Here is a 25,779-nt window from a genome sequence, read left to right on the forward strand (position 1 = left end):
GTGACTAACCCCACACGAGCTTAGAGAAGTAAGTAGCTGGAAGGGTTTCTAATGGGAGCACCCAAACTCTGACGTGCCCGCAGGTTCAAGCCCTTCAGGTCACAGCCTGCTTGGGTGAGGGTCTGCCTCACCACCACCCCCCTCTCACAAGCCCCGCGGCTGCGGGCGGCGCCGCCGGACCCGAGCTCCCCCGTGCGCGCTGCGGGGCGGCCTGGGGGAAGGAGGCGGGGGACACCGCTGGTCTCCTCCTGCCGGGGTCGCCGCCCCCGCTGCCCCCAGGTCCCCTCCAGGTCCACGCTCACCGCCCGCCGCCGTCGCCGCGCCCGCCCGGCCCCGCGCCCGCGCATGCGCGTTGCCGCCGCCCGGTGGCTCCCGCAGGGACGCGGCCACCGCCGCCCCGGGCCGCCGCCGCAACGTGTTGCGCGCTGCAGCCCCGCATGTGCTGTGCCCGCACGGCTGCCAGCCGCCCTGCTGCGGCTGCCGCCGGCTCAGCAGCCTCCAGCTGTGCGCTTTAAAACCTTAAAGGACCTCCGCGTCCCCGCAGCTCGTTCCGGTGCCGCTCTCGCCGCCTCCTCCTCCTTCTCCTCCTCCTTCTCCTCCTCCTCCTCTCCGCGGCTGCTGCGAGCCCCGTCTTGCATCGCTCCGCACGTTACCGCTGCTCGGTGCGGGCGGGCGCTTCCATGCAAGCGCCAGCCGCCCGCTGCCATAACCAGCATCGACACATCATTCGCCTCCCGCCCCGAACCCGGAGCGATTTTATTACTTGCGGAGGCGCAGGGACCTTTTTTTCCGGCAGGAAGGTCCAGTGTAAGTTTATTTGCGGCTTCCGCCGTTATTTACAAGCCATCTGTTTTCCTCGCCGTCCCCTGGGAACCGCGGGAGCCGAAGTTGCCAGGTAAATGCCCTCTTCCTTGTCTGCAGCACTTTAAGAGAGGCGGCTCCAAACCGGTCTCGTTGCATGGCTGCTTCGCCGCTATTGTACAGCATGAACTGCAAAGCGGAGGCAGCGCTTAATTGCACCGCTGTCACCGGGCAGCTCTCCCCGTTGCCCGCCTCCCCTGGCATTTCTCGGCACGGCTCCGAGGAGCGGGAGACTGCCTGGCTCCGCACAGCTGCCCTGCGGCTGCTCGGCTGCACCGTTATTCCGCGCACCCCACTCCACCCCCCCCCGCCTCTTTGCACCGCTGTCCCCGGGGCTGCGGGGGGCGGGCGGGGGGATGCCCCTCGTCCAGGGAGCTCCGCGCCGGGCCCGCCGGGAGGCCGGGGGGCAGCGGCAGGCCCCGCGGGGGACAGTGTCCCGCCGGCCCAAACATGGTGCCGCTGCGGCAGAGGAGGCCGGGCCGCGGCCCCGCCGTTACCGCTGTCGGTGTTGTCCCCGCAGGCCGGGCGGGCGCCGCCCGTCCCCGGGGAGGCCCGGCGGCGTGAGGCCGCCCGCCGTCGCTTATGCAACACATCATCGATAACCACCCCGACATGGCCACCGCGCTGCTGGCGGGCGAGAAGCTGAAGGAGCTCATCCTGCCGGGGCAGCAGGATGACAAGGCGGGCGCGCTAGCGGCTCTGCTCCTCCAGCTGAAGCTGGAGCTGCCCTTCGACCGCGTGGTCACCATCGGCACCGTCCTCATCCCCATCCTTCTCGTCACCCTCGTCTTCACCAAGAACTTCGCCGGTAAGGGCGGCGCGGCGGGGCGGGGTGGGGCGCGCGCGGAGGGGGCCGCGGCTTCGCGGCGGCGGCCGCTCCCTAACGGCCGCGATTGCTCCCTAACGGCCGCGATCGCTCCCTAACGGCCGCTCCCTAACGGCCGCCCTTCACGGCCACGGCCGCTCCCTAACGGTCGCCCCTAACGGCCGTGATTGCTCCCTAACGGCCGCTCCCTAACGGTCGCCCCTAAGGGCCGTGATTGCTCTCTAACGGCCGTCGCCGTTCCCTAACGGCCACTCCCACACGGCCGCCAGCGCTGAGGGGGCGGCTGTTGCTTCCCTCCCGCCTCCTGGTGGGGAGGCGACTGCTGCCCTGCGACAGCCGGGAGCTGGTGTGGGTGACACACGGAGTGGTTTTATGGTGGACCCTGGACAGGCCCTGAGCTGAATTCATGTGTGTGTCCTCACGTTAATTCAGGCGTCTGCAACGTGAGTTTTCAACTGTCCCCTAGGGAGAGGCAGGTGCCTTCATGGGGACTGATACACTGTATGGAGACACATCCACTCCGTGCTTTGCCGTATTGTGATAGTGAAAATCACGGGTATCTGTTTCTGTTGAGGGCCTACATCTTGCATTCAGCCAGCAACAATTTAAAAAGCCTTGTTTGATTGCCCGTCACTGCCAGTGCAGAGTTCTTCCAGCCTAGGAAGGTCAAGTTTTGATGAGCCTTGAAAATTACCGACCCAGTAATTATGACACCTTTCAGGCCTTCAGCATCTCTGTAAACAGTGTTTTACTTACTGAAGTATTGGTGTGATGAGTGTAGCTGCTAGTGCATGACTGCTTTTAAGGTCCCCTGAAGTTCCACACTGAAGATCCATGTGAAATTATTAGCGCTTTAATATACAGGACTGACCTAGCAGTCTGTAGCTTGTGAGGTTAGTGGGAATTGGCTGTATTCAGTCAGTCTAAACATACAAGAATCGGGCTCTTGCTTTGCATGCTGCTTTGGGATTGACTTCCAACACTTATATATCCTTAATACTTGTTTTCATTTTAAGTTACCTAGAAGAATAACTGCTTGCAAATGGAGTCTTGAGGTTTTTCTTAGTAACAGTTAAAACTTTTTTGATGTACCTCAGTTTTTAAACGTACAGTTGTATAGTTCAAGATCTGCAGCCACAGTTAATGGTAAGAGTCTCATTTTTTGGTTGGTCATCTCAAAGAGACCATTATTTTCAGGGCATGCCGAGCTTGCTAAACATCGGAAAACCATCCCTTCATAGCAACTGAAAGACAGGATTCAAGGTCACCTTTGATGATCTTCTGTAGAACGCAAAAGTTTGGGGATTTGTTCCTCTATTTGGTTTGTAGAGGACTAAACTAATGAAGAAGCAATCATACAGAAGCTCATGAGACTGCATACCTATATATGTGCCTTGATACTGTTTGGGATGTGCAGGTTTGAACCTCAGTAGGCCTAAAGATAACCTTGGGTGCAGGAAAAGTCATGCCCCTTCACGTGTGCTCCTTTACATTGTGTGAATTTCCCAGCCGAAGTCCTTTGATGACTCACTGCTTGTGCAGTAGCTTGTTCTGTATGAACAAATCCTCCAGGACTGCAGATTGCGGAGGAAGCCTCAAGTGTAAGAGACTCAGGTTGTCCCTCTGCAAGTCTGAGCTGTGGTCCATGCAAGTGTGTGGAAGAGAGGGGGTCTCCTGAATTTCTGCATTCGAGTTTGGTTTATGCTGTGGAAAACTGTTCTCCAGGCTGATGGTTGGGTTGCAAATTCGTTTTTCAGAAGTACCCAAAGCAGTATCATTTTTGGCTACTTACAGACCGTGTGTGCTCATTTGAACCAGTAAGATATAGGGCTGTAACCCATTGTGTCCTGGAAGACAAAGCTTACAAGGCAACACAGAACACTTATGTCTTTGGAAAAATGTGGGACAACACTCTTCTGTCATATGATGTCATGTGTTTATTCAGATGGTCTGCAGTTAGAAAAATGAGAAAAAGGAAAAAAAATTAAAGATACAAGGGAATGTAATAGAAACACTCTAAGGGTCTGATGAAACTAAATAGATTCCTTTTTGGAGTGGAGTTGAAGAGTCCAGGATTAGTGAATTCAGTTCTGCTTCCACAGAGTTCAAGAGCAAAACTCCTATTAATTTTAATATGACCTGAATCAGGTGTTACTCTGCCACCAAAACAGCATGTACTCAGACTTTTTTACGAAGTCAAACTTGTTACTACTACCATCAGCGTCTCTGGACAACAGTCCATCTGGATACATGCTAATTACTGATTCTGCAGTTTGTGTTTTATCTTTCACCTGTGTGCTGCCATTGATCTTTAAAAAAAATTTATCTTCACTTGCTTGCTTTGGATGCTGCTCCCCATGTGCAATTTAAATAATACACATGAAAAGTGCAAACTTTGCTGACAAAATTGAATAAGGTTCCTGCTGCCCCTTTGGTTGTCAATATCATAGTAGGTTCCCAAACTTTGCTTTGTGCCCTTGTGTGCATCAGTTATTGCTTCAGAATAGGAAATAAAAACTGATGCTTTTCGTTATTCCTATTTCGGTTAATGGTATCCAGTGGAAGCCATGGAAAGCTACCATCATGCCGCTAAACTGACAACAACCCCCTTTTCTGGGGTCTGTCCCATCTTATTTAATCAGTGTTGGTAAAGCTCTTGAAACAGTGGTGTGTGTGCTTGAGACATAAAAGTATAGTGATCAAAAAGCAGTGGTTTCTCACAAAACTTCTTGCTCTGGATTGGAAGAGTCTGCATGATTAGTGCACGGAGGAGATGAAAGCCTATGTACTTCTCTGATCTACCTTGGAGTTTATGTGCGTGGGATCAAGTGTAGCTTAAAGCCTAGTCAAGAGCAACTGTACAGTCCAGTCCAATGAGTGCAGTGAGAGCTCTTTGGCCAAGCAGCATGGGCGTACTGCCCTGGGGGTGTGCGGAAGGCACCCCATCATCCCAGGAAGCCTGGGCATCCCAGGGCGATGCTCTGGGGCCAGAGGCTGCAGAGAAGCATGTACAAAAGCAGAGTTCATCTTCACAACACAGGACAAAGGGAGAGTGCGGTGTTTATTTAAAAGATGATAATTAGCAACCTTAAAAATCATTATGTCTGTAGTATAAATTATTGTATACAGTAGTTTGCCTGTGGGTGAAGATAAAGTTATTTAGTTAATCATGTTGTTTTAGTGACATGGGCAAAGTCGTTGTTTAGGTTAATGCGTTTGCTATTCATGTAAGTGATTTGTTTGTCCTCATATCGGAGTGTTCTGATCTCTACATCACTTCTGAAAAATTAAATCACAAATTTCTGGTTTAGTAGCATAAAAGGCAAGACCTAATTGTTTAGCAGATACTATGCTGATTTTCTGAATAAATCAAAATACAGCTGAACTTAATTAGTTACAAAAGGCTTTAAATTAGGTATTGGTCTTTTCTTCTATTCATAGAATCCTAGAATGGTTTGGGTTGGAAGGGATCTTTGAAGATCATATAGTCTAACCCCCCTGCCGTGGGCAGGGACATCTCCCACTAGACCAGGTTACTCAAAGCCCTGTCCAGTCTGGTCTTGAACACTTCCAATGATGGAGCATCCACAACTACTCTGGGCAATCTGTTCCAATCTCTCACCACCCTCATCATAAAGAATTTCTTCCTTATGTCCAATCTAAATCAACCCTCTTTCAGTTTAAAACTGTTGCCTCTTGTCCTGTCCCTACAGGCCCTGGTAAAAAGTCTCTTTCTGTCTTTCTTATAAGCCCCCTTTAAGTATTGAAGGGCTGTTATAAGGTCTCCTCAAGCCTTCTCTTGTCCAGGCTGAACAATCCCAACTCTCTCAGCCTTCCTTCATAGGAGAGGTGTTCCATTCCTCTGATCGTTTTTGTGGCCCTCCTCTGGACCTGCTCCAACAGGTCCCTGTCTTTCCTGTGCTGAGAGCTCCAGAGCTGGACACAGTACTCCAGGTGGGGTCTCACCAACGTGGAGTAGAGGGCTAAAATCACCTCCCTTGACCTGCTGTCCATGTTCCTTGTTATGCTGCCCAGGATGCTTACAGTATCCTTACAGTATGACTCAATGTAAAAATAATGGGCTGTCATCCTTGATTAGCTTTTGCCTTACAAATGAATCTGTAACATAACCAAAATTTATTGAGAGATAAAAGTTTGTTTCCAAACTTCACTACTAGATGGCAGTGCATTTTGGGTGAAATTGAGCCCTCTGCAGAGGGAGGGCGTAGGGCATACACACCGCTAGGATGTGCTCCTGAGAGTCCTGAGGCTGTAAGAGTTTGACTATTGATTTCAGTGGGGACAGGACTTCATTCTGGTGGCTGAAGTAATATACAGTTCTTGCACTGACGCCTCTGCAATGAAATGCATACAGCCTTCCTTTGCACTTCCTAAACTCTCTCTCATAAGATAAAAGAAAGTTACTCAGCTAATCTCTTACATTATCCTTTTTGAGTCTCCCAATTCTCCTTTAATGTTTTTCAAGCAAATCAGTGTGATTCCAGAAAGAACAACCCTAGAAAGTTAATTTAAATAAATCCATGTGCCGTGTTTATACTGGGCATGAGATCGTCATTAACTCATTTAAGAGCAATAGTCAGCTACCCCACACAAAGAAAGCCCACACGAGTACCCACAAGAGAAGAATGAATATTGCTTCCCTTTCTAAAACTCACCCATAGACAGACTTCATATAAAACCAGGACATCCTGTATTTAAGGATCAGTGTATGTTGACCTTGAAAAGAATAAGGAAAGTTTTGGAGATTTGTTTCTCTGACCCAGTGGATGAATCTGTGTTTAAGTGGAATTGGTTTTCTGGAGTCACACAGCTTGCAGCCCTGGTGAAGGTGCCTACAGAAGGCAGCATAGTCTAGAGGAAACCTCTGCCGTAGCAATGTTCTTGTTGAGAATAACAATGCACGCAGTTGGTAGTCTCAAGGGAACTTACTTCAGTTTGCTCTGTTTTCGTTTGGAAATTGTTGTGTTAAAGATAGCAATTAAATTTTTTATTTAAATGTGAATGTGTTTGAATTTCTGTCAGAACAGTGACATGACGCCCATTATGGCCTATATATTCTCAGGCATCTTCTGGAACACTCGTGCAAATGTATATGCAGTGCTTTGCAAAGGCCCATGCTTGTATTTGACTCATTAGAGGTTTGATTTCTCATACCTGAAGGTCCAGAAGCCTTACTTTTCATTCCCTAGCAGCTTGAACAGTTAGTTATTCCTGTACAAACTGGAAGTAAAATACAACCAATATGAACAGAGAGTTCAGACTTGGTAGTACTGTGCTGTCCCAGTGCAGGAATAGGTGACTATACCAGGTACTGGCTGGTGGAGAAGCGAATTGTAAGCCTGTAAGTACAGATTGTCACTTTTGTCCTTCCATTTTCTCTGTGTTGGAGCCTGATGGATTGTTTCTTTTCCCACAGTAAAGGGTTTGGTATTCTTTATTTATTTATCTATGTATTTTTAAGGCAGGTATTAAAAGTGGGTTTTTGTTGAAGCAGACTAGCCTTAGATTAATATATAGTGAAAAAATGGTAAAGAACACCTATTTAATGAAATTTTAGTAGGTAAGACTTGTAAGACATGTTTTTCCAGTCTAGCTACACCCCGTGTCAGTGTTCAGCACTTGTTTTTAGTGATGATGTTTCAATATCTCCTATCAAGGAGTGGTCAGTGTGGGGGTGTATGGATCTAGATAAAAAGGAATTGGTTCTTTAATACACTGCCTTTCCATTTTCATTTCCTTTCTAAAATGCACGGTATGCAGAATATTGTTAGACTGCAACATTCATTATCAGTTTGAAGTGGGTCTGTTTGGTGTTCCATGTGGTTTTCATCCTTTCATCTACACTCCCTTTTTTTACCATGGAACTAGTAACACACAGACCGCAGCCATGAGCAGGATGCTGTTGGGTACTTAACGCTGGTCTTCACCAGCAAGTGCTGTATTCTGTCCTCCATGAACAGCAATGATGCTACTGGCAGCGAGTGGCAGCCTTTTGTAGTGAAACACCTCGTGGCATTTGCTGAACTTCCAAGACTGTTCTACAGTCCAGTAGACGAAGAGATACTTGGCTATCACAATGTGCTGCGTAGTTTGTTTGTATTCTTTAATGTTTTTACTAAGTGATTTAAGTGTTCCGGTTCAGTGTTGTGCTGTGTTCAGAAGCAGCGCTATCAGTAATGTCTTTGGTACGTTCTCTGCCTAAGGGACCAGAGACTGGTGGGCCTCAAAGGAGAATGTGTTGCTGTTTCTGTTGTGTGTTATCTATGACATTGAAATATTTTGGTTTCCAAACTTTCAAAAGATTTAGGACTGATGTGGTCAGTCACAGGGATTGCTAAGTCATATCCTTCTCGTGTAGTGCCTCATACTTTCTATTCACAGTGAATTATTCTTTGTGTATTACAGTCATGTTTGCTTTTCCCTCAGGAGCTGTTAAATATCAATACTTTATTAAAATAAAGCAAAACTGTCGTCCAGCTGATTTTTGTACTTTAGTCAAAAGCCAAGCTTTGATTTTCTTGCTAGGTTTATAAAACAGTGCCTACAAAATACCAAAAAGTTGCTCATAAATACTGTATTTCTATGTCTCTTAGCAGTTACGTAGCTCAGCCCTCTACCACCCTTCTGCTAGAAAATTCTCATGAGGAAGTAATGGAAGGAGACAGTAAGTTAAATGACTGAAGGGTCAGTTCAAGTTTTTCTGTTTTCTTTTCTGATTTGTAATCATTTTACATAAGCAATGCTTACTTCACTGTGTAGTACAGTATATGCGTGAGTTCAATGTCTTTTTATGCATTTCACCCTACAGTATGTTTGAAATAGTATATGTTGAAGATTTCTCTATTATAAGATGGAGTTTTATTTTGTATTTCTGGTCAATTTTTCTAATTCGTATTTTTGTTTCAAGTTGTGGCCAGCATATTTACACATGCTCACTTATGCGACTTCTCTGTTAGATTGCTTTTGAGCTTCTTTTCCATTTTTTCTCTTTAACTGCACTTAAAGCCACATAGAGTAAGAAAGTGAAGATGACATTTTTCCAAGTGATTATTGTTACTGCTAAGAGTACAGAGCCAGGTTGTTTTATGTACATGATGACACCAACGCAGAAATTGGTTCTGAGGTGGTATTAGCTGTGATAAGAGAATGTAAGGAGTGTCTCAGTACCACTTGTGTTTAAGTGCTTTCTAGACATCTGTTTTTAAAAAGAACTGAAATAGTACAAGCAACCACAGGCTGGCTGCGGTTCAGCCACTGGCTGTTTGCACTGCTGATGGAATTTTTCCCAAAGGGTAAGAGCAGTTCACACACACGCACAAACACAAGGTGTGTACAAGATATGTGAGCTGGCTTTCTGTGAGTTTTGGTCATTAAAAGATTTGAAGTTACACAGTTGAATGTTAAATAGAAAGGTAATGTTGAGGAAATGCATGAGCCTCACGTGTAATCATTCCACTGCAGTTCCTAGTGGCTACAGCTATTTTTCTTTCATGAATGCCATTTCTCAAACTTCATTGACACACACGTTATCTTTTCTTCATATGGAATTTCATGACCCTGTTTGCACTATTAAACCCTTCACCTTTCCAAGTGTCACATATGTGAAGAGGTCCAAAATGTGCATGAGATTTAGCTCAGTATGTGCTTTCAGATAACTTCAGGAATTTGAACAGATGGTCAAAAATATTCATGTTTAAGAGCTACTTAATTTATTCATCTTAGTCAAGAGAAAACCTTGTGAATAAATAAGTGTAAGGTCAAGACTGTTTTTCATAGCAACTCTGAAGTATTTTGAAGCTTTTTTTCTCCCTAAACTGAATAGAAATTATGCCTCCATGATCTAGAAGAAATCTAAGCTTGGACTGTTTCTTAGAACTATAAAACCCTTCCAGAAGAATCTGCATCATCACTGAGTTCCTTAGCTTTTGTCAGCATTAAAAATGACTGCAGTGGGCACGTTCAGTAGGTATATACACGTTTAATTACAAAAGCTGAATAATTTCGCAGTACACTGGCATGATTCTTTTAGAGGTTTCCTTTTATTTCCTATGATACAGGATTTATTCTAAGAAAAACACTGAAATCAATGCAGATATTTCCATCATCAGGGATTTTGTCGCAGGGTTTTATTATACTCTTGCGTTTGAACTGGGGAAAAATAGCAGTTCATTATAATAGCAAAGTTTGGGGATTTGTTTGCTTTTCTTTACTGGCACCATGCCTATTGTGCAGATTCTAAGTTACCAGAGCAATGACGCAACCAGGTGCTGAGATGTGTGATGTGGGTTTTTTTGCGGCTTAGAGATCAGTGACTATTTCTGGAGCATTTTAGTTATATGCTGAAGTAATTATTTCAGCATTTTGAGGCTGAGGTGCCTTGTCTTCTGTGGTATCCATGACTTGTTCAGGAGGGCAGGAGACCTCCACGCTGGGATTGCAGATCCCTTGGGAGCCTTGGGGGGCTGATTCTCCTGGCTCTGTTGTCATAAATCAGAACAGTTCTGATATTTTACAAAATCCGGTTTCTCTGCACATGAAGGAACCAGTTTTCCAAAAAGCGGTAGACAGGCCATCTCTGCCTCTTAAATACTACGTTAATAAAATAATAGAATTATCTAATGAGCTAACTATTGGCATTTTTCTTCTTTTTCAATATGAAGTTTTCTGGGTGCTGTGTTTTTGCCAAAAGGTACTTAATACAAGCCATCTTTTTCATTTCTAGTCATTAAATAATAACAGTAATGCAATAGAACAAACCTGCTGTTTCCTGTTGCTTCCTGTGTTCGTATTTTGCGCTTGACTCTTGACTTAAGGAGCCACCCTTGTCTATGTATCATCAGTTTCACCGGATTTTCCTTGCAGTTTACTTTAGGTGTTGCTCTAGTCCACATTATCATAGTGTCTGGATGCTTGGGTAGTTGTTTTGGGGTTCCATCTCTACAGGGGAATTTCTGAATTGCCAAAAATACTTTCTGTATCTTTGGAAAACATTAGAACACTTCTTTTCACACACTACTTCTCCTATGCAGGAGATCTGTACATCACCAAAATTCCACTCACCTCCTCATGTAAGCACTAAATTTAGAAGTAAATATTACTCTGATCTCTTTTGTAGGACTGTCTGCATGGCTGAATTTCATTAATTGTATTTTGATGAATACATTCTTCTAAATTTCGATCTAATCTTCCCTCAAATCTTAACATAGTACAAAGCAACATTATAATACAGAAACATACCTTTATGTTCAAATAGAAGCATTGTAATTTCTTTCCAGGTGTTTTCTGTGTTCTCACAGAGTTCTCTTGGGCACAGGAAGAAATGCTCCTAGTGATGTTCAACACTACAGTCACTATAAAAAAGCTCTCTTTCCAATGGCGTTACCACTATACTGCATGGCCATCACATGGTGGATGGTAGCTCATTACTGAGGAAACATTCCTCTATAGGAGCAGCCTAAGAGACTTCATTTAGGTGTTTCTGCACCTTCTGCATAACAGGTGTCATTTCTGGAATAAGCTCTCCAACATACTTCAACATACCAAACAAGTAGGAGTAGGTGTCTTGCTCTCCTGAATAACCTGGGCAGGTGTTACAAGTCTTTAAGCCTCAGATTGCTGGTAAGCGAACTTCAGCACATCAGCTAATTTTAGAAGAGCCAATGTTTATTACATACAGGGAATATAGTTCTGTGAATTCATATATACACTAGGAAAGTGCGTTACTGATTTATTGATTCTGCAGATCCAAAATATATGCACTTCAAGCAGCAGTCCCGCAAGGAAAAAAGACCCATATTGTAAATAAGGGGACACCTGCTGCTGCCTTTACATTGCAGTTACCCCTGTGGGTAACCCATTACCGTAACCCATTATCTATCAGTCTTTGAAACTGCTTATCTACATCTCATCCATTACGACTAATCCTTGTAGAGTACAGGCCAGTAAGACTTGATAGCGGCAGTGGTTTCCTGTCTCATTACTTTAGGGACTTTCTTTTCAAGATTTTTTTCTTAAACAGGACAAGTGGTTTCAGAGAGTGGGCAAAAAAGGCTATACCTTACCTTGTTGATCATGGAGAAATTTGTACCTTAGGAAGACTTCATGGGCATGGAACCTATATTCAGATTTGGAAAGAATATTCCCTAAGAAAGGTAAAGGTATTGTCTTTTTGTTTTGATAAAAGTAATAATTCTTAATAATTAGCTTTCTAAGTTAAGGCTTAGTCTGATGAGTGTTTTCTTTTCTTATTCATATGAGTAAACTCTGTGAGTTAAATAGGGCTGTATGACTACAGTTGGTACACAAAAGTAATTTCAGGAATCCATCCTCATGCTGTACTAATTTCTAACCTTTAAATACCCTTTAAATAAAGTAGTTGAAATAAACCAGTTAAGCTAAGGGAGTTTTTCCTTTGGCTGTGAGTTAATTTGGGTATTAGCCAGCATTTGTTAAAATCACATTCAGAGTAGAGAGTTACATATTCCTTGTGGACTGTGTGACTGAGATGGAAAACCTGTACACTGTTTAGATAATGTTATACTTCCTTAGACTACATTTTAAACCTCAGTAACATGAATATTTTTTGTTCTCTTTTTCCAGAGAGAAGAGGATCCAGGACATTTCTTCTTTTCCATTTAAAAAATTGCTGAAAAATTACTAAATAAATTATTTCTGTTTCTCAAAATAAACAGTTTGCTACCTGCTTTCTTGTGCAATCCTTTTAGTACCCAAGAAGAATGAGGCATGTATGTCTGATTACTTACACATACGTGACAGAATGTAAGGAGAGCAGTGTGATAAAGACTACCCTTGTCAAATACTGGCATTTATTGCTGAATTCAAGGAGTTTCTCATCTATCTTGGCTGTTAGAGACTTGTGTTCTGGTACCTGATGGGCAGGGAGATTCAGAAATTCTGCCTAAACGCTGAATTTCTCCTTAGGGTCAAGTGGAGAGGGCTGTACAAGGAGTTCTTCAGAGAACTTGACTGGAATGCCAGCTTTTCTTCATAGGCAGGTTGGGCAGCGGCATGAGGATGATTTAGCAACCCTCTTCAAGAGGGAAGAAAGCCAGTTGCTAGGAAGTGCTAGGCCCAGGGTGAGTCTGTAGTATATTTAACTCAGTAAGTATACTTACCAATATACTTACCTGATACTTAACTCGAGTCTCGGCACTTGTCCAAGAGCTGGGAGGTCCAGCCTGTTGGGCAGCACCTAAGCACCTCTTCTGCTGCCTATACCCAATGTAGGGCCATGGTGGTCAGGTTTACTTCTAGATTCTCAAAGAAATTTTTTGCACAAGAGGCATACTTACCTTTGTCTTGGTATAGCAAGCGCAAGAGTTTTCATCTTTTTTCAATTTTGAATTATATTTTCTGAAAATAGTTCCTTTTTTTTCTTTTTTTTCTGTCCACTGTTAGAAAATTGTGCCATTCTTTCTGCATTACTGAATTATTGTATTAGAATGCTGAAATCATGCAATTCAGTTGGAAAATTAGTGAGGTGTGATTTCTTTTTCCAGAGTAAATTCTAAAAGCTGGAGGTCACAGGAGACATACACAATTTATTATTATGATAATTTGGGTGTATATACTTTATTTCACTGGGAATATGGTAGATGTGAAGCATCATTTGCCCTTTTATATAGGGGCATATACTGTTTATTACTAATATTTTCCTTTCTTACTTTTAATGTCATCCAAAAGCATTGTAAATGTGTTGGCCATATTTATTTAAATAACTTTTTCTCATAATAATATTTTAGAAGCTTGAAATTGACCTCCCTACAGCATTGGTTCTTCAGAGAGATGCACATGCTAAATTTTATGCACTACGGTAATCCCGTTGACTTCATAGGAACTGCCCAATGCATGAAGTCACTTAAGTCTTTTTAGGAGCAGGTCTAATTTTTTACCGTGTTGAATACTGAGAGATTGGCATTGTTATATTTATTTTGAAGGGGTGAGTGAATGTTTATGTTAGATGCAGTTCACTCACTTTCCCAGGAAGAGTTGTAAAAACTTAACTTTGCAAAGGTAATGGGGAGTGGTACATATCTACAGCTTCACAGTATCTTCTTACACTGTTGTTTCTGTGTATCCTACACCAGCTCACATTTTTTTGCAAGGTGTTTTTTTTATAGATAGGCAAATACACATAGCTGTGTGCGCACACATGCACACAGGCACACACACAGAGCCTCCTTGGTGAACTGCGCTGTTGATAGCTCTTCCTTCAATTGAGACTCTAGCTATTTGTATTTCAGTGAGAGCCCTCCAGCCATATTTTACCTAATGTGTTCCTAGTGCAACTGGCCATTGCATTCATTTTTGGAAATGGCCATTTCTCAAAAGTGAAAAAAATTACTCCTGTGTGAATCAGCCATTCTTGCTGGACATGACCTAAAGGAAAAAACACTTTGAGGACAATCAAGCCTTGGAGCAGGTTGCACAGGCAGGTTGTGTAGTCTCCATCTTTAGAGGTTTTCAGACTGACAAAGCCCTAATCTAGCTGGTCTGAACTCAGCCTTGACCCTGCTCTGAGTGGCACTTGGGACTTGGTAATTTCTGAGGTTCCTTCCAGGGTTTCCATGGTTCTGCATTGTGATGTAACTTCAGGGAATGATCTAGAACAGCAGTTATCAGATTTTTCTATTGGTAACTCCATTTCCAGATCTGAGATTCGTTTTGCAGTGAGAAGTTTCACAGGGGTTCCAACCCCAAACCTCAGCATCCCAACCCTTTGCTGGAGGAATTTCAGAATTTACAGTGTTGTATCTCCTGGTTGAAATTAAGTAGGAGATTTATTTATCTAACATATTTTCATGCCTAGCATTTGCATGCTGACAAAACGTCTTTAATTCAGGGCTTCTTGAAGAGTGCATTTGAATGTATGCTAAAAGTATATGGAGGTTGGGGAACCACTGAAAGGAGGTGGCTGATCTTGGGTTGGGAACAGTAGGAGTGGGAGCATGTGCCTGCAGGAAGCCCACAAGCATTTCTCTGAGCCTTTACTAACAGGCAGCAGACTTGGCAGCTCCTAGCTTCCATACTTTGCCTTCACTCCTTCTTTCCATGCTGTCTGTTTAGGTTCTTTCTAAAGAGTTTTTTGAGCACAGCCCTTTCCTTCATCCTTCTTCCTACCTTGGCTGTCTTCTTGCAGCCGTGCACTCTCTTTCATTCCCCTAAAGTATGCCTTTTGTACCACAGTGCTTCCTGCAAGTCATTTTTCTCCATTTAAGTAGACTTAAACTGATGGGATGAGATGCTACAGAATGGAGCATGTGAAAAAACATTGCTGCCAAGGGATTTTAATTTTTCAAGTGGCATAACACAATCAACTGACTAAGTAATTCCGTGTTGATTATTTCATCTTGTTTGCATGTCCAAAAAATTCAGTGAGATGTCTCTCACACCTTACCCATGAGAATAGACTTGTGGACTTCTAGAAGCTACTTACATGCATGGTGAGCAGGATAAAATGTGTTTATGTACAACTGTTGAAAATATCTGATGTAGTGCCCCTGTGATCATCTAACAATATTGAAGAAAGGGAAGCTAAGCTTTAGTATGCATCTTTATACTCAAGTCAGTATAAATAAAGTATAATATACTTCATAATATATTAACATCAAGGACTTTTTTTCTGATGCAGTAATTATTTCTGCACAGCATTAGCACAGGGTTACTTAGTCTCTTATAAAATTATTCAAAAGGAACGTGTCTTGGGAATGACAATGACTGTAGGAAAGTATTACTGAAGACAGGATTTGTTCTGGGGTATTCCTGGTGATGTTTTCTGAAACTGTGTTGAACTTCATATTCTGGCATGTAGTTAACACATTTGTGTAGGGGAACCTAAGGGCAGACTTTCAGACTTTGAACTTACTGAGATTTTACTTGGAGCGTCAGAACTAAAAATCTTGAAGTAAGCCATCACATTTAATGCAGAAAAGTTGAGTTTAGTATTACAGCCACCAATAACAATGGCAGATTAGTTATCTTTTTTTTTTTTTTTTGCTTTTGCTACAGGTGCACATGTGTGCAAATCACAGATATGTGTCTTCCTTGAACCACCTTTTAATTGTTGTTTGGAATTGGCAGAAGATTATTTTGGAGATGACGACCTTGCTTTCAGGTTTTTTTCGTAGGAATTTCTGTTTCTTGGGCTCACAAGAATATAGCTATCAAGGAGAGTGGGAGGATAGATTATATTTATGGGCTTAAGCCTAGACAACATTGAGAAGACGACCGGTCCACTCAGCCATAATAACGTCCCCTCAGCTTTTTAAAAAATTTTATTTACACTCTCTTACTCTATTGTCTTTTCGTACATAATTGAACAGTTGCACCGAATGCAATTAAATCGCAGAGTCCTGGGGGAAAAGCTGCATTTCATGGTGGCTGGAGTGGTTATACGAAAAAGAAACTTCCTAAACTGCTCGAGGATTTTCAGGGTGAAATAAGAATATCAATAGAAACTTCCTATACTTGTGAATATGAAGTTAAAAGTTTTTTTCATATTGCATGATCCAGTGTCAGAGCTATGATTTTAACACTGTTACAGCGGTTTCTTTTTAATGGTACTAACTTATCAGGAGAATATTGTAAAATAAAAAAATACATCTGCTGTGCCTTCTTGAAACCGATTGAATTATGCACTCACAGCTAGAGTGAGCTGTATGAGAATAACTTGTTACTCCCCCATCCTCGTCAGATCTGCATGGTGAGATCCAGCTATGTGTTACTGCCATCTTTCGCAACAAACAAGACAAGTTATTGACACGGTGCTTTTCTTTTTCATTTATTGCTGATTGACACAGATTGCAGTAGAGGAAAAACAGGTCTATACCCTACTATGGTGGGATTGAACACCTTCATGGGTGTTAAATGCCAGGTTAAATGCTGCCATCGCCCAAGAAGTAACATTCATAAAAACTAACTCAAACCTTGTGGCGATCTTGCTTGGCAGACCCTTGTCAATGAAGACAGACAGGCTCCTCCAGGCAACAGCTAAATCAGTCTTTGCTTTCAGTCATTGTCTGGAAGAGTATTCCTCTCCTTTGCATTATCTGCACCATTTTCTAGATGAATGAGCTTCCAAAGGCTGATGCTATGCTTTGTGAGTCAAGTCCTATGCTGAGAAGGTTAAGCTGAATTCCCCTGTGGAATAACTTTACCAAAATTAATGGCATCCGCTGACAGTGAGTATGGTTCAAACATATTAGAAAATGTTTTTTCTATTTTTTTCTATTCAATAGCATTTGAGTAAAATTGCATTGTAACCCCACTGCCCCTGCTTCAGTCAGTTATAAGAAATCCCACTGACTTCACTGAGGATAGGGTTTCATCTGAAGGGTCTTGGGATTTGCGTGCATATAATGAAAATTATGTCAATTTAACAAATATGCAAAGAAAATACTAGACTAGCATCAACAAATAACAAAACGTTGAATAAGCATGGGACACCATACTCAGCTACCTCAATAAATTAGAGATCTCTCACAACTTACTAGGCAATGGGAGCAGCCAAAAAAATGTTTAACAGAAGAAAAGCAAACAAATTCCTGTAAAATGACATTTACTTTGTTTACTGGGCTGGCCAGCCCCATTTTTGAAGTAGCCTCTAATGAAGGTGTGCAGTCCAAACTGGAGCTGTGAAGCTCTTCAGACTTTTTTCACTGAAGCAGTGACAATGGATAGGGTGCAGAGTTAGTGTCTAAGTAATCTGTCCAACATAAATGTAAGTGTTAAGACATTTTTATTTGTTTGTTTTATTTATAAAGTAGATACATATTTGATTGTTGTTGTATATATACAATTTTGGCAGAAGTCACCTTAGCTTTCAGGTCTCAGCGAAGAGAACTGAAGAGAACTGTTTACAGTTTATTTGGTAGTAGCAACTGATAACATGAATCCAAAAATAGTCCGTATGGATAATTTGTATGAATACTTGTTGCTGTTTTACCAAGTATTCATGGTGTTGAGATCTAGGAGAAATGAACCTGTGTATGTCACAGGAAGCTGGGTTTCATGTTGGCATCTTCTACTGAGCTTAGGGACACCCAATTCAAAATATTTCTGCTTATGATAAACGCATCACGCTTCTTTGACTTTTTTTCCCCATGGGAACATTTTCACATAGGAATCTACTTTGTCTCCTGAGAAATTGTACACTGACTCTTTGATAGTAGGAGTTGAATTTTTTTTGTATGCATCCCTTCATGGGTGGGGTTGGGAGAGCATGTAATGACCGGAACCAAGAGAGTCAGTGAGCATTTTATTGTAACACATGGCTGTAAATACACACAAATAGCCAAAATGGGAAGCTATGTAACATTAGAGTGCTTTAGGCTCCCTCAGGTTGGAGTTAGATCATTTTAAAATAGTCTTCAAAAGGGATTTTAAAGAATTTGCAGGGTTTACTCACTTTACATGCTGTCTTGGGTAGCATCATTTATTACATCAACTCTGTTTAAATTGGTTGTATTTTTAGAAAAGAATCCTCACTGAATCACTTTAAAAAAAAAAAAAAGGCAAAACCGAAACATTTTTTGTGCAGTCCTCAGCATGTAGATCTCAGAAGAGGTTCATACCTCAACATTTTACCAAAGAACTAGTGAATCCTTTTGATTCGCGCACATGTGAAAAGCAGTTGGTCAAGTATGGAGTCCTCTGTTAAGCCAAAAGGATTAGGGTTTTTTGCCTGCTTATTATTTTTTAATATTTTATTTATTATTATCAAACATCATAATATTTTATTATTTCTCTTCATTATTGTGTTATTAAGAGAACAGTATCACCACTCTCTTCCAGTGAGCTGTTCTCAATCTGAATTGTAGACTGCGTTCAGAACTGGAGCAAGCTTGGTGTTGAGTGATTCTCAATTCAAGAGAACATGCCTTCTTCCTATGGGTCTCATTTTAGGAGGTTTTTAAAAGGTATACCAGAACCCCACAAAATATATTCCCTTTATTCTACCTGCCAAAACATGAAAATATGGTCTTCCTCTTTGAAGAGAGTGTTTTGATAATGGTCGTTGTTCTTTGGGCAATTAATACTGTTCTAGCTTTCACAAGTTTTTCTAGCTTGCTTTCATGTATTGGTAGAAAAATGTAGTTGTATAAGACCATAACTTATCTACTGGGTCCAGACAAAAGTCCTTTTAGCCCAACATCTCGTCTCTGATGATGGCAAAAAGCAGATGCTTAGGAAGGAGTGTTAAAATAGACAAGCATATGGGGTTAGTTCCTTTGATAAACCCTTCCACCTTCCAGCAGCCCGTGGTTTAAACATGTCCTGAGAGAAAAATTGCATCGCTATCTGTGTATTTATAATTCTTGCTGTACTTTTCGTCCATTACTTTGTCTGATTGCTTTCTTGATCCGTAGTATTTGTTTCTTCCAGAATATTGTATGACAGCAAGTTCCACCATTTATTTGCACATTATGTAAAAAACAATGTTACAGTTTCAAATGTAGAATTAAATTTTCATAGCGATGAATACAGTTAACACACCAGATTCTGTCCTTGTCAGTCACACTTTAACTCAAGAGTGTTAGCTGGGAGGAATACAGTTGACTAAATGCTCGCATGTCTTTTAAGTTTCAATTTTTGCTACCATATTCAATGAGTAGACTTTCTTAATAAGAATTAAAAACATTGCCTTCAGCTACATCTAACTTTTTTTCTATTTAGAAGAATACTTAGCTGGGATGAACATTAAATTTCACCTAAATGAGCCTTTCAGCATTTGCACATAACATCCTCAGCTACTGTATAGTGGATGTCAGGTCTTTTAGCTTTACGGAGCTTAGATCACAGTTGCTTAGGATATTGTTTTCAGAGAAGTAATTAAACCCAAATATGTATTTCTTGATGACATTTCTTGCTCAGGTTCATTCTAAAACTTCCAGGTAAATAATTTTGCCTGGGGACTTGTGAAGGTGTGTGAAAGCTGAACTGTCTAATAGACATGGAGGGCTTAACGGTCATGTAAAGATGCAGTAAAATAAAATTGATATAATTTGAAATGTTTATTTTCCAGACCTCCTTTTGTAGGTTAAATGCACAGCAGTGACTTTTCTCTCTGTTATACAGAGGAGCCAATATACTGTTACACACCACACAACTTCACCCGCGATCAAGCCTTGTATGCCAGAGGATATTGTTGGACAGAATTAAAAGATGCCTTGCCAGGAGTTGATGCCAGCCACTGGCCCTCCTTGTTTGAGCATAAGTTCCTACCTTATGCACTGCTGGCTTTTGCTGGGATAATGTACATTCCAGCTCTGGGCTGGGAGTTTCTGGCCTCCACCCGACTGACTTCAGAGCTTAATTTTTTGCTTCAGGAGATCGATAACTGCTACCACCGTGCAGCTGAAGGGCGGGCACCAAAAATAGAGAAACAGATTCAGTCCAAAGGCCCGGGGATCACCGAGAGAGAGAAGAGAGAAATCATTGAGAATGCGGAGAAGGAAAAAAGCCCTGAACAGAACTTGTTTGAGAAATACCTGGAAAGAAGAGGACGAAGTAACTTTTTAGCTAAGCTTTATCTTGCGAGACATTTGTTCATCATCTTTTTGAGCATCATACCAATTACATACTTATCCACCTACTATGCTACACAGAAGCAAAATGAATTTACATGTGCATTAGGAGAGCCTCCAGACAAAACGAGCAGCTCCAAATTGCACATCAGAGTCAACTGTAAACTGCCATCTGTCCAGCTCCAGCGGATTATTGCTGGTGTAGATATCGTTCTCCTCTGCTTTATGAACTTGATAATTCTCATCAACTTAATTCACCTCTTCATATTTCGCAAGTCCAATTTCATATTTGATAAACTGAACAAAGTTGGAATAAAGACCAAGAAACAGTGGCAGAAGTCCCAGTTTTGTGACATCAATATTTTGGCCATGTTTTGTAATGAAAATCGGGACCACATAAAATCATTGAACCGTCTGGATTTTATTACAAATGAAAGCGATCTGATGTATGACAATGTGGTACGCCAGCTGCTTGCGGCATTGGCCCAGTCCAATCATGATGCCACTCCAACCATGCGTGACTCAGGGATCCAAACGATAGACCCAAGTGTTGATCCAGCAGACATTGATGCTAACGAGCAGCTCATCATTAAGAGACCAAGGAAGAAGATGAAATGGATCCCGACTACCAATCCCCTTCCTCAGCCATTCAAGGAACAGTTAGCCATTATGAAGGTTGAAAACCATAAACCTGACAAACCCAAGCCCGTGCGGAGAAAAACAGCAACGGACAGCCTTATAGCTCCTTTGTTAGAGTCCGCTGCAAAAACCTCACAGCAATCGTCCACTCATAAAACCGAACAAAACGCTATGCCAAGCACAAGCAGTGAAAAAAAACACACGCGACACTTTTCCTTGGATGTTCATCCATATATACTTAGTAGCAAAAAACCCAAGCCGGAGATTCAAGCCATCCCCTCGATGCCTACGTCTAAAAGCCAAGAAGGTGGATTTTTAAACCAGGAAGAGAATGTCGTAGTACACGTTACCTCCTCTCTCAAAGGTACAGTATGCCATAATGCCCATACCACCTCCACAGACCATAATTTGCGTAGTGATCTTCAGGAACTCAAAGCTTATCTGAACTGTTCGACCTACCTTGCTAGATTTTGGGACAGCTAATGATCTTAGGGCTTGCAGGCCTCAGAAATAGGGGTTCTCTCTAACAGCTATATGGAAGATAAGGATTATTCCAGGTAGAGCTGTACAGGACAGCCTGCAGGCTGTTGGTGCAGGTAATTTTTCAAAATGTAAGCAGATTTTCACAATTATGAATGTGGTCATGCCTTGCCAAGGAAATGAGGAGGGCTTGGCCTCCATGATACCCTTTCCTGCTCCACCAGCACCTGGCACGTTTCAAACCTGCCTTATTTTCAAGTCATATGGAAACTACCATGGTAGAGGACCAGTACTAAACTGTGCTAATAGCAGATAAAGCTGCCTGTAGAAAAAAAATCTCTTAAAGTACAAATTCTTAGGGGTTGTCATGTGTTTGTCACCTCGGAAATCACAATTCAGATCATTTACATCATTGTTCATGCAAAAGACATTGTAAATTGCTCATGTGGATGGACTGAAGTGTGGGTGCTGGTCAGAGATTCAGGATTTCTGCCGTTCCATTCCTGTGTGCCCTCGCAGGAGATGCTCCTTCTGTGCCTCAGTTCCCTATGTGTGTCTTGGAAATCCTGTCCCTTTCTAACCTCAAAGAAGTGTTTCAGATATATCAATAATTGTTAGGTGCTAGAATGATGGGGAAAGCCATGTGAGCGCTAAGAAAAGTAATAGTATCAGTAGATAAACTGATTGATAGGTAGATAGATGTTGTCTTGTTTATTTTTGTAAGCTACTGACATAGGAAAGAAGCACTATGCAGTTAAGCTACAGAAAGATTTGTATGTACTTAAAGCAATGGCTCTCATCTCATTACAAGCTAAGACCTCCCTCTGGGCTTCGACAGACTGACAGCTACCGTCACCCCACTGCCCAGCAAAGAAGTGATTTGAGGTATAGAAGTTTCTGTCACTTCCAAATCCTTACGCTCCTTAGAGCCCCCCAGCTCCCCACTGTGCATGTGAGCTATTCTACAGCATTCCTTATCCAGTCACCTGCTCTGATTTCAACTCCTCAAAACTACTGGGGTTTTCTGGTCTCACTTCCTTTCGTTTAAATTAGTGCTTGAATATTTTAAGGGCAAAAATATAATTACTGTAGTTTTGGGGCTCTGTTACTCCCCATTCCCATTAAAAATGTTCAGCTTTGCTTTTGAGTTAGACCTACATTGCAGTCCATCAGGTAAGGTAGACTTAAAATTTCTGGAAAGAGACATCAGTTAATGTCAAATTGCTGAGTTCTTTCTAAAGACAAGTGGCTTACAATGTGTAACCACTATTTTTTTCCCATTGAAAATATCAGTGCTTTTTGTATTCCATCCTGTGGATTTCAACATTCATAACATTTGTCAAAACATTAAATCATAACATTTATAAAACACCTGCCAGACTTTAGTGGAGAATAAAAGATACTTTTCAGTTGTTTTTTGTTCATTTTACAAAAATACCATTCACGTAAGGAAGCATGAGCATGCGTCAAAAAAAGCGAGATTCACAAAACCCATTTGTCGTTTCCCCTCTCTCCCTGAGCTTACAGTCCTGTTGTTTTGAAACAGTCCTATTGGATTTCTTGAAGGATCCCAAGAAAATTCATTTTGGGGTCCACTCCTGCTCCCACTGAAATCAGTGGCAAAACTGCCAATGACTTTTATTGGATCAGGACACTCTTCTCTGATGAACTGGAAGGGTGAAAGACTACCTGTCTTTTAACTGGCTGTTTTGTTTTCTTTTAGACACCCCTCACCCTGCTAAAGAGATCCTGTACTCATCTGAGACATGCAGAACTGTGCCTGCTGCTGGGACTTTTGTCACGTGTAACCACAACCACATAGCCACAACCACTGCTGCAACGAGTATGACTTTGAACCCAGTCAAACCCGAGCCCACACCCGCACTGAACTGCAACCCAGCCCACCCTTTGCTGCACATCAACACGCTGTATGAGGATCACGAGGAGGAAGTTTCAAACATAATAGACAATGGTATTCACTCACCAACTGACACTGGGGAGATTCTCTCCATCCCTACCCCAAAGCAGATAAGGTTGGCGACATTTGATGAGCCAATGGCAATAGTGAGCTCGGTGGAGTACTGAAGACCCCGGGCTGCACGGCTGCGCCTTGGTGGCCAGGCCCAAGACCACTGCAGTGCGGACCGTGGTCCCCTCAATGATGCAAATCACTGCATGAGCATGGAGAGTTTTCACACAGACTATATAGCTCTTGGTAATAACACCAGACGGTTTTTCAGGATCACATCATGCGCGCTGTCAGTCATTTGCAAAATAGAATAAAGAAAATCTGGTGGAAATAGACCTTTAACACCAAGACAACCATTAGCTCAAGCTCTAAACTATAGCTTCCTTATTTAAATGGAGATTAGCACAATTTTTGAACGTTAAGAGCCTGATGGCATGCCACAGTAATTTTAGTGAGTGTTTAAATCCTTTGCATTCAAAGTCACTGAATGAAGTTAAAACAACATGGAGGTGAGGTATACTTTTTTAATGGCAGCAGTTAAATAAGAGTTTTTTTCTAAGCAGAGAGGATTTTTTTTTTTAATTCAGGATTATGAAAAAGTTATATGCAAGCAAAATTTTTGTTTTGTTTGTTTCTTTAGCTCACTAATGTTGGGCTTGATGGAAACTTAGCTGAAAGGGCCTTACTACCACCAGCATTTAAGTGCAGAAAGATTGATACTCTCAATCTCTTGCATTTATAAATGAAAATACCTGAGGTATGCCCCGCCCTTTAACAAGCTTATATGTTTGATGGAAGATGATGAAATGAAGAGTTTATTTTTTTAAATATATTTTACCATGGGAAAAATTACTTTAATAACTTTTCAAACCAGGTGTTGCTTTTAACAAAATGTGTAGAAGAGAGTCATTGTAGCTGCTTATTTTTTCATAATGTATTTATGAACCAGGTTAGAAACTTTCATGGGTGCTTCACTGATACGAAAAATCTTATGAAGGTCATTACAAAATATCTTACAAAATATCTTACAAAATATGAAACCAGCAGAACTGTTTTCAAGTAACACACAGTTAAAGAAGTCTATGAATTTGGGTCTGCAGACTTGGCTAGTCCTTGATTCAGCAAATACTTGAGGCCATGGGTGGCACTGAAATGACTCATATGTCTGAAGTTAAGCACACACCGAAATGGCGTTGCTGGATCTGGGCTCTAGCACAGGCAGACAAGAATCCTGCAGTATGTGCTGTCACTCTGATTCAATATTTGCCTTCCTTGGCTCAAAGCACATCTTCATGCCCATCTTCCTATAACTACGATATGTGTGATTTAATAGAAAACTCTAGTATAACTAAAACATCTATGAAAAGTGTATCATGCAATAACCATTCTCAGCAAAATTATAGTGAAACAAAAAGTGACTGTGTTAAAATAATATTCCTAGCTGCATTCAGAATTATGGACTATGTGTGTTTGCTTCAAAATTATGTATAATGGTAGAAAAAATATGCAGCACAAATACGGGACTGAAATCTTGAATTTATTTTTAATTTATTACCTCAGACATGGATATATTATACCAATATTTAATGAAAATAGCACTGAAAATAAATGCCTATTATTCTGAATAGTTGAATGTGTACTACTTCCTAGCTTAGTTCCATACAAGTGGGATTTTATGATAAGCAGCAGGCGGGACATGTAAAGCCACCATTCCCCTCCTGCGTTGCTTCAGTTGTGCCCAACTGTTGTGGCCTGAAGAGCCCAATACCGAAAAGGCAGCGAGCCACAGGACACGTACCACAGACAGGGCAGGTGGCGTTGGGGACAGCTGAAGGGCCTGGCTGGAACACCCCGAGGTCTCAGCGCGGGGCAGCGTGGAGCTGACGGGGGACATGGGGCTCGGTCCAGGGCAGCTGGGAGATGGTGGCCACAGCAGCTTCTGCTGGCTTGTCTCCTTCCAGCCCTGGGGACATCAGTGTTCCCTCACAGCAGAGCTGTCTGCGTGAGGCAGCCGTGGGGTGAGCAGGGATTTGATTTCCCTGTGGCTCCAGGGTCGTAGGTTGGTCACCCCTCTTCTAACCCACTCGAACGCAAGCTGCAGGGTGTTCAGCAGCACTGCCCGCTTGACTGATAAACCGGTGTGACTTTTTTAAATGACAAATCCACACCTGCGTAGCCAGGGCTTCGTTCTACCCCAGGTACAGGAGGAAGCTTTCTGCAGCGAGGCAGCCGTGGAGTGGAGCATCACGCGTGACGGGACTGCGAGCAAGGTCTCTGCCCGGCCTGAGGGGTAACTGCCATCCATCCAGAGTCACCTGAAAGCAACGGCACATAGGGACTTTGGGGGTGAGCCTAATGCCCTACTACATCCTATTCACTTAGATCAATACTGTAGTTAGAACTAACATTTTGGGCAAGTTAAAAACATTGAAGTTCAG

The 25,779-nt window shown here is 42.3% G+C and overlaps 1 protein-coding gene across 9 annotated transcripts; it reads left to right on the top strand.

The window, feature by feature from the left end:
- The first annotated feature begins 354 nt into the window (after window positions 1–354).
- Window positions 355–24,964, top strand: PANX2 (pannexin 2). Of its 9 annotated transcripts, XM_074589916.1 has the most exons (5): window positions 1,529–1,669; window positions 8,302–11,859; window positions 12,308–18,645; window positions 19,805–21,256; window positions 23,096–24,964. In XM_074589916.1, exons 3-5 carry the CDS (start codon window positions 18,603–18,605, stop codon window positions 23,455–23,457), a joined length of 1,857 nt encoding a protein of 618 aa, XP_074446017.1. In that variant the 5' UTR covers window positions 1,529–1,669; window positions 8,302–11,859; window positions 12,308–18,602; the 3' UTR covers window positions 23,458–24,964. The 9 variants fall into 9 exon arrangements, with proteins under 9 accessions (XP_074446375.1, XP_074445836.1, XP_074446553.1 ...); XM_074590274.1 differs by lacking the exons at window positions 8,302–11,859; window positions 12,308–18,645 and adding an exon at window positions 355–895 and having other exon boundaries at window positions 1,382–1,669; window positions 19,752–21,256; XM_074589735.1 differs by lacking the exons at window positions 8,302–11,859; window positions 12,308–18,645 and adding an exon at window positions 355–895 and having other exon boundaries at window positions 1,382–1,669.
- The last annotated feature ends 815 nt before the right edge of the window (window positions 24,965–25,779 follow it).

This window comes from Larus michahellis, chromosome 1 (genome assembly GCF_964199755.1).
Source record: "Larus michahellis chromosome 1, bLarMic1.1, whole genome shotgun sequence".
Classification (NCBI taxonomy): domain Eukaryota; kingdom Metazoa; phylum Chordata; class Aves; order Charadriiformes; family Laridae; genus Larus; species Larus michahellis.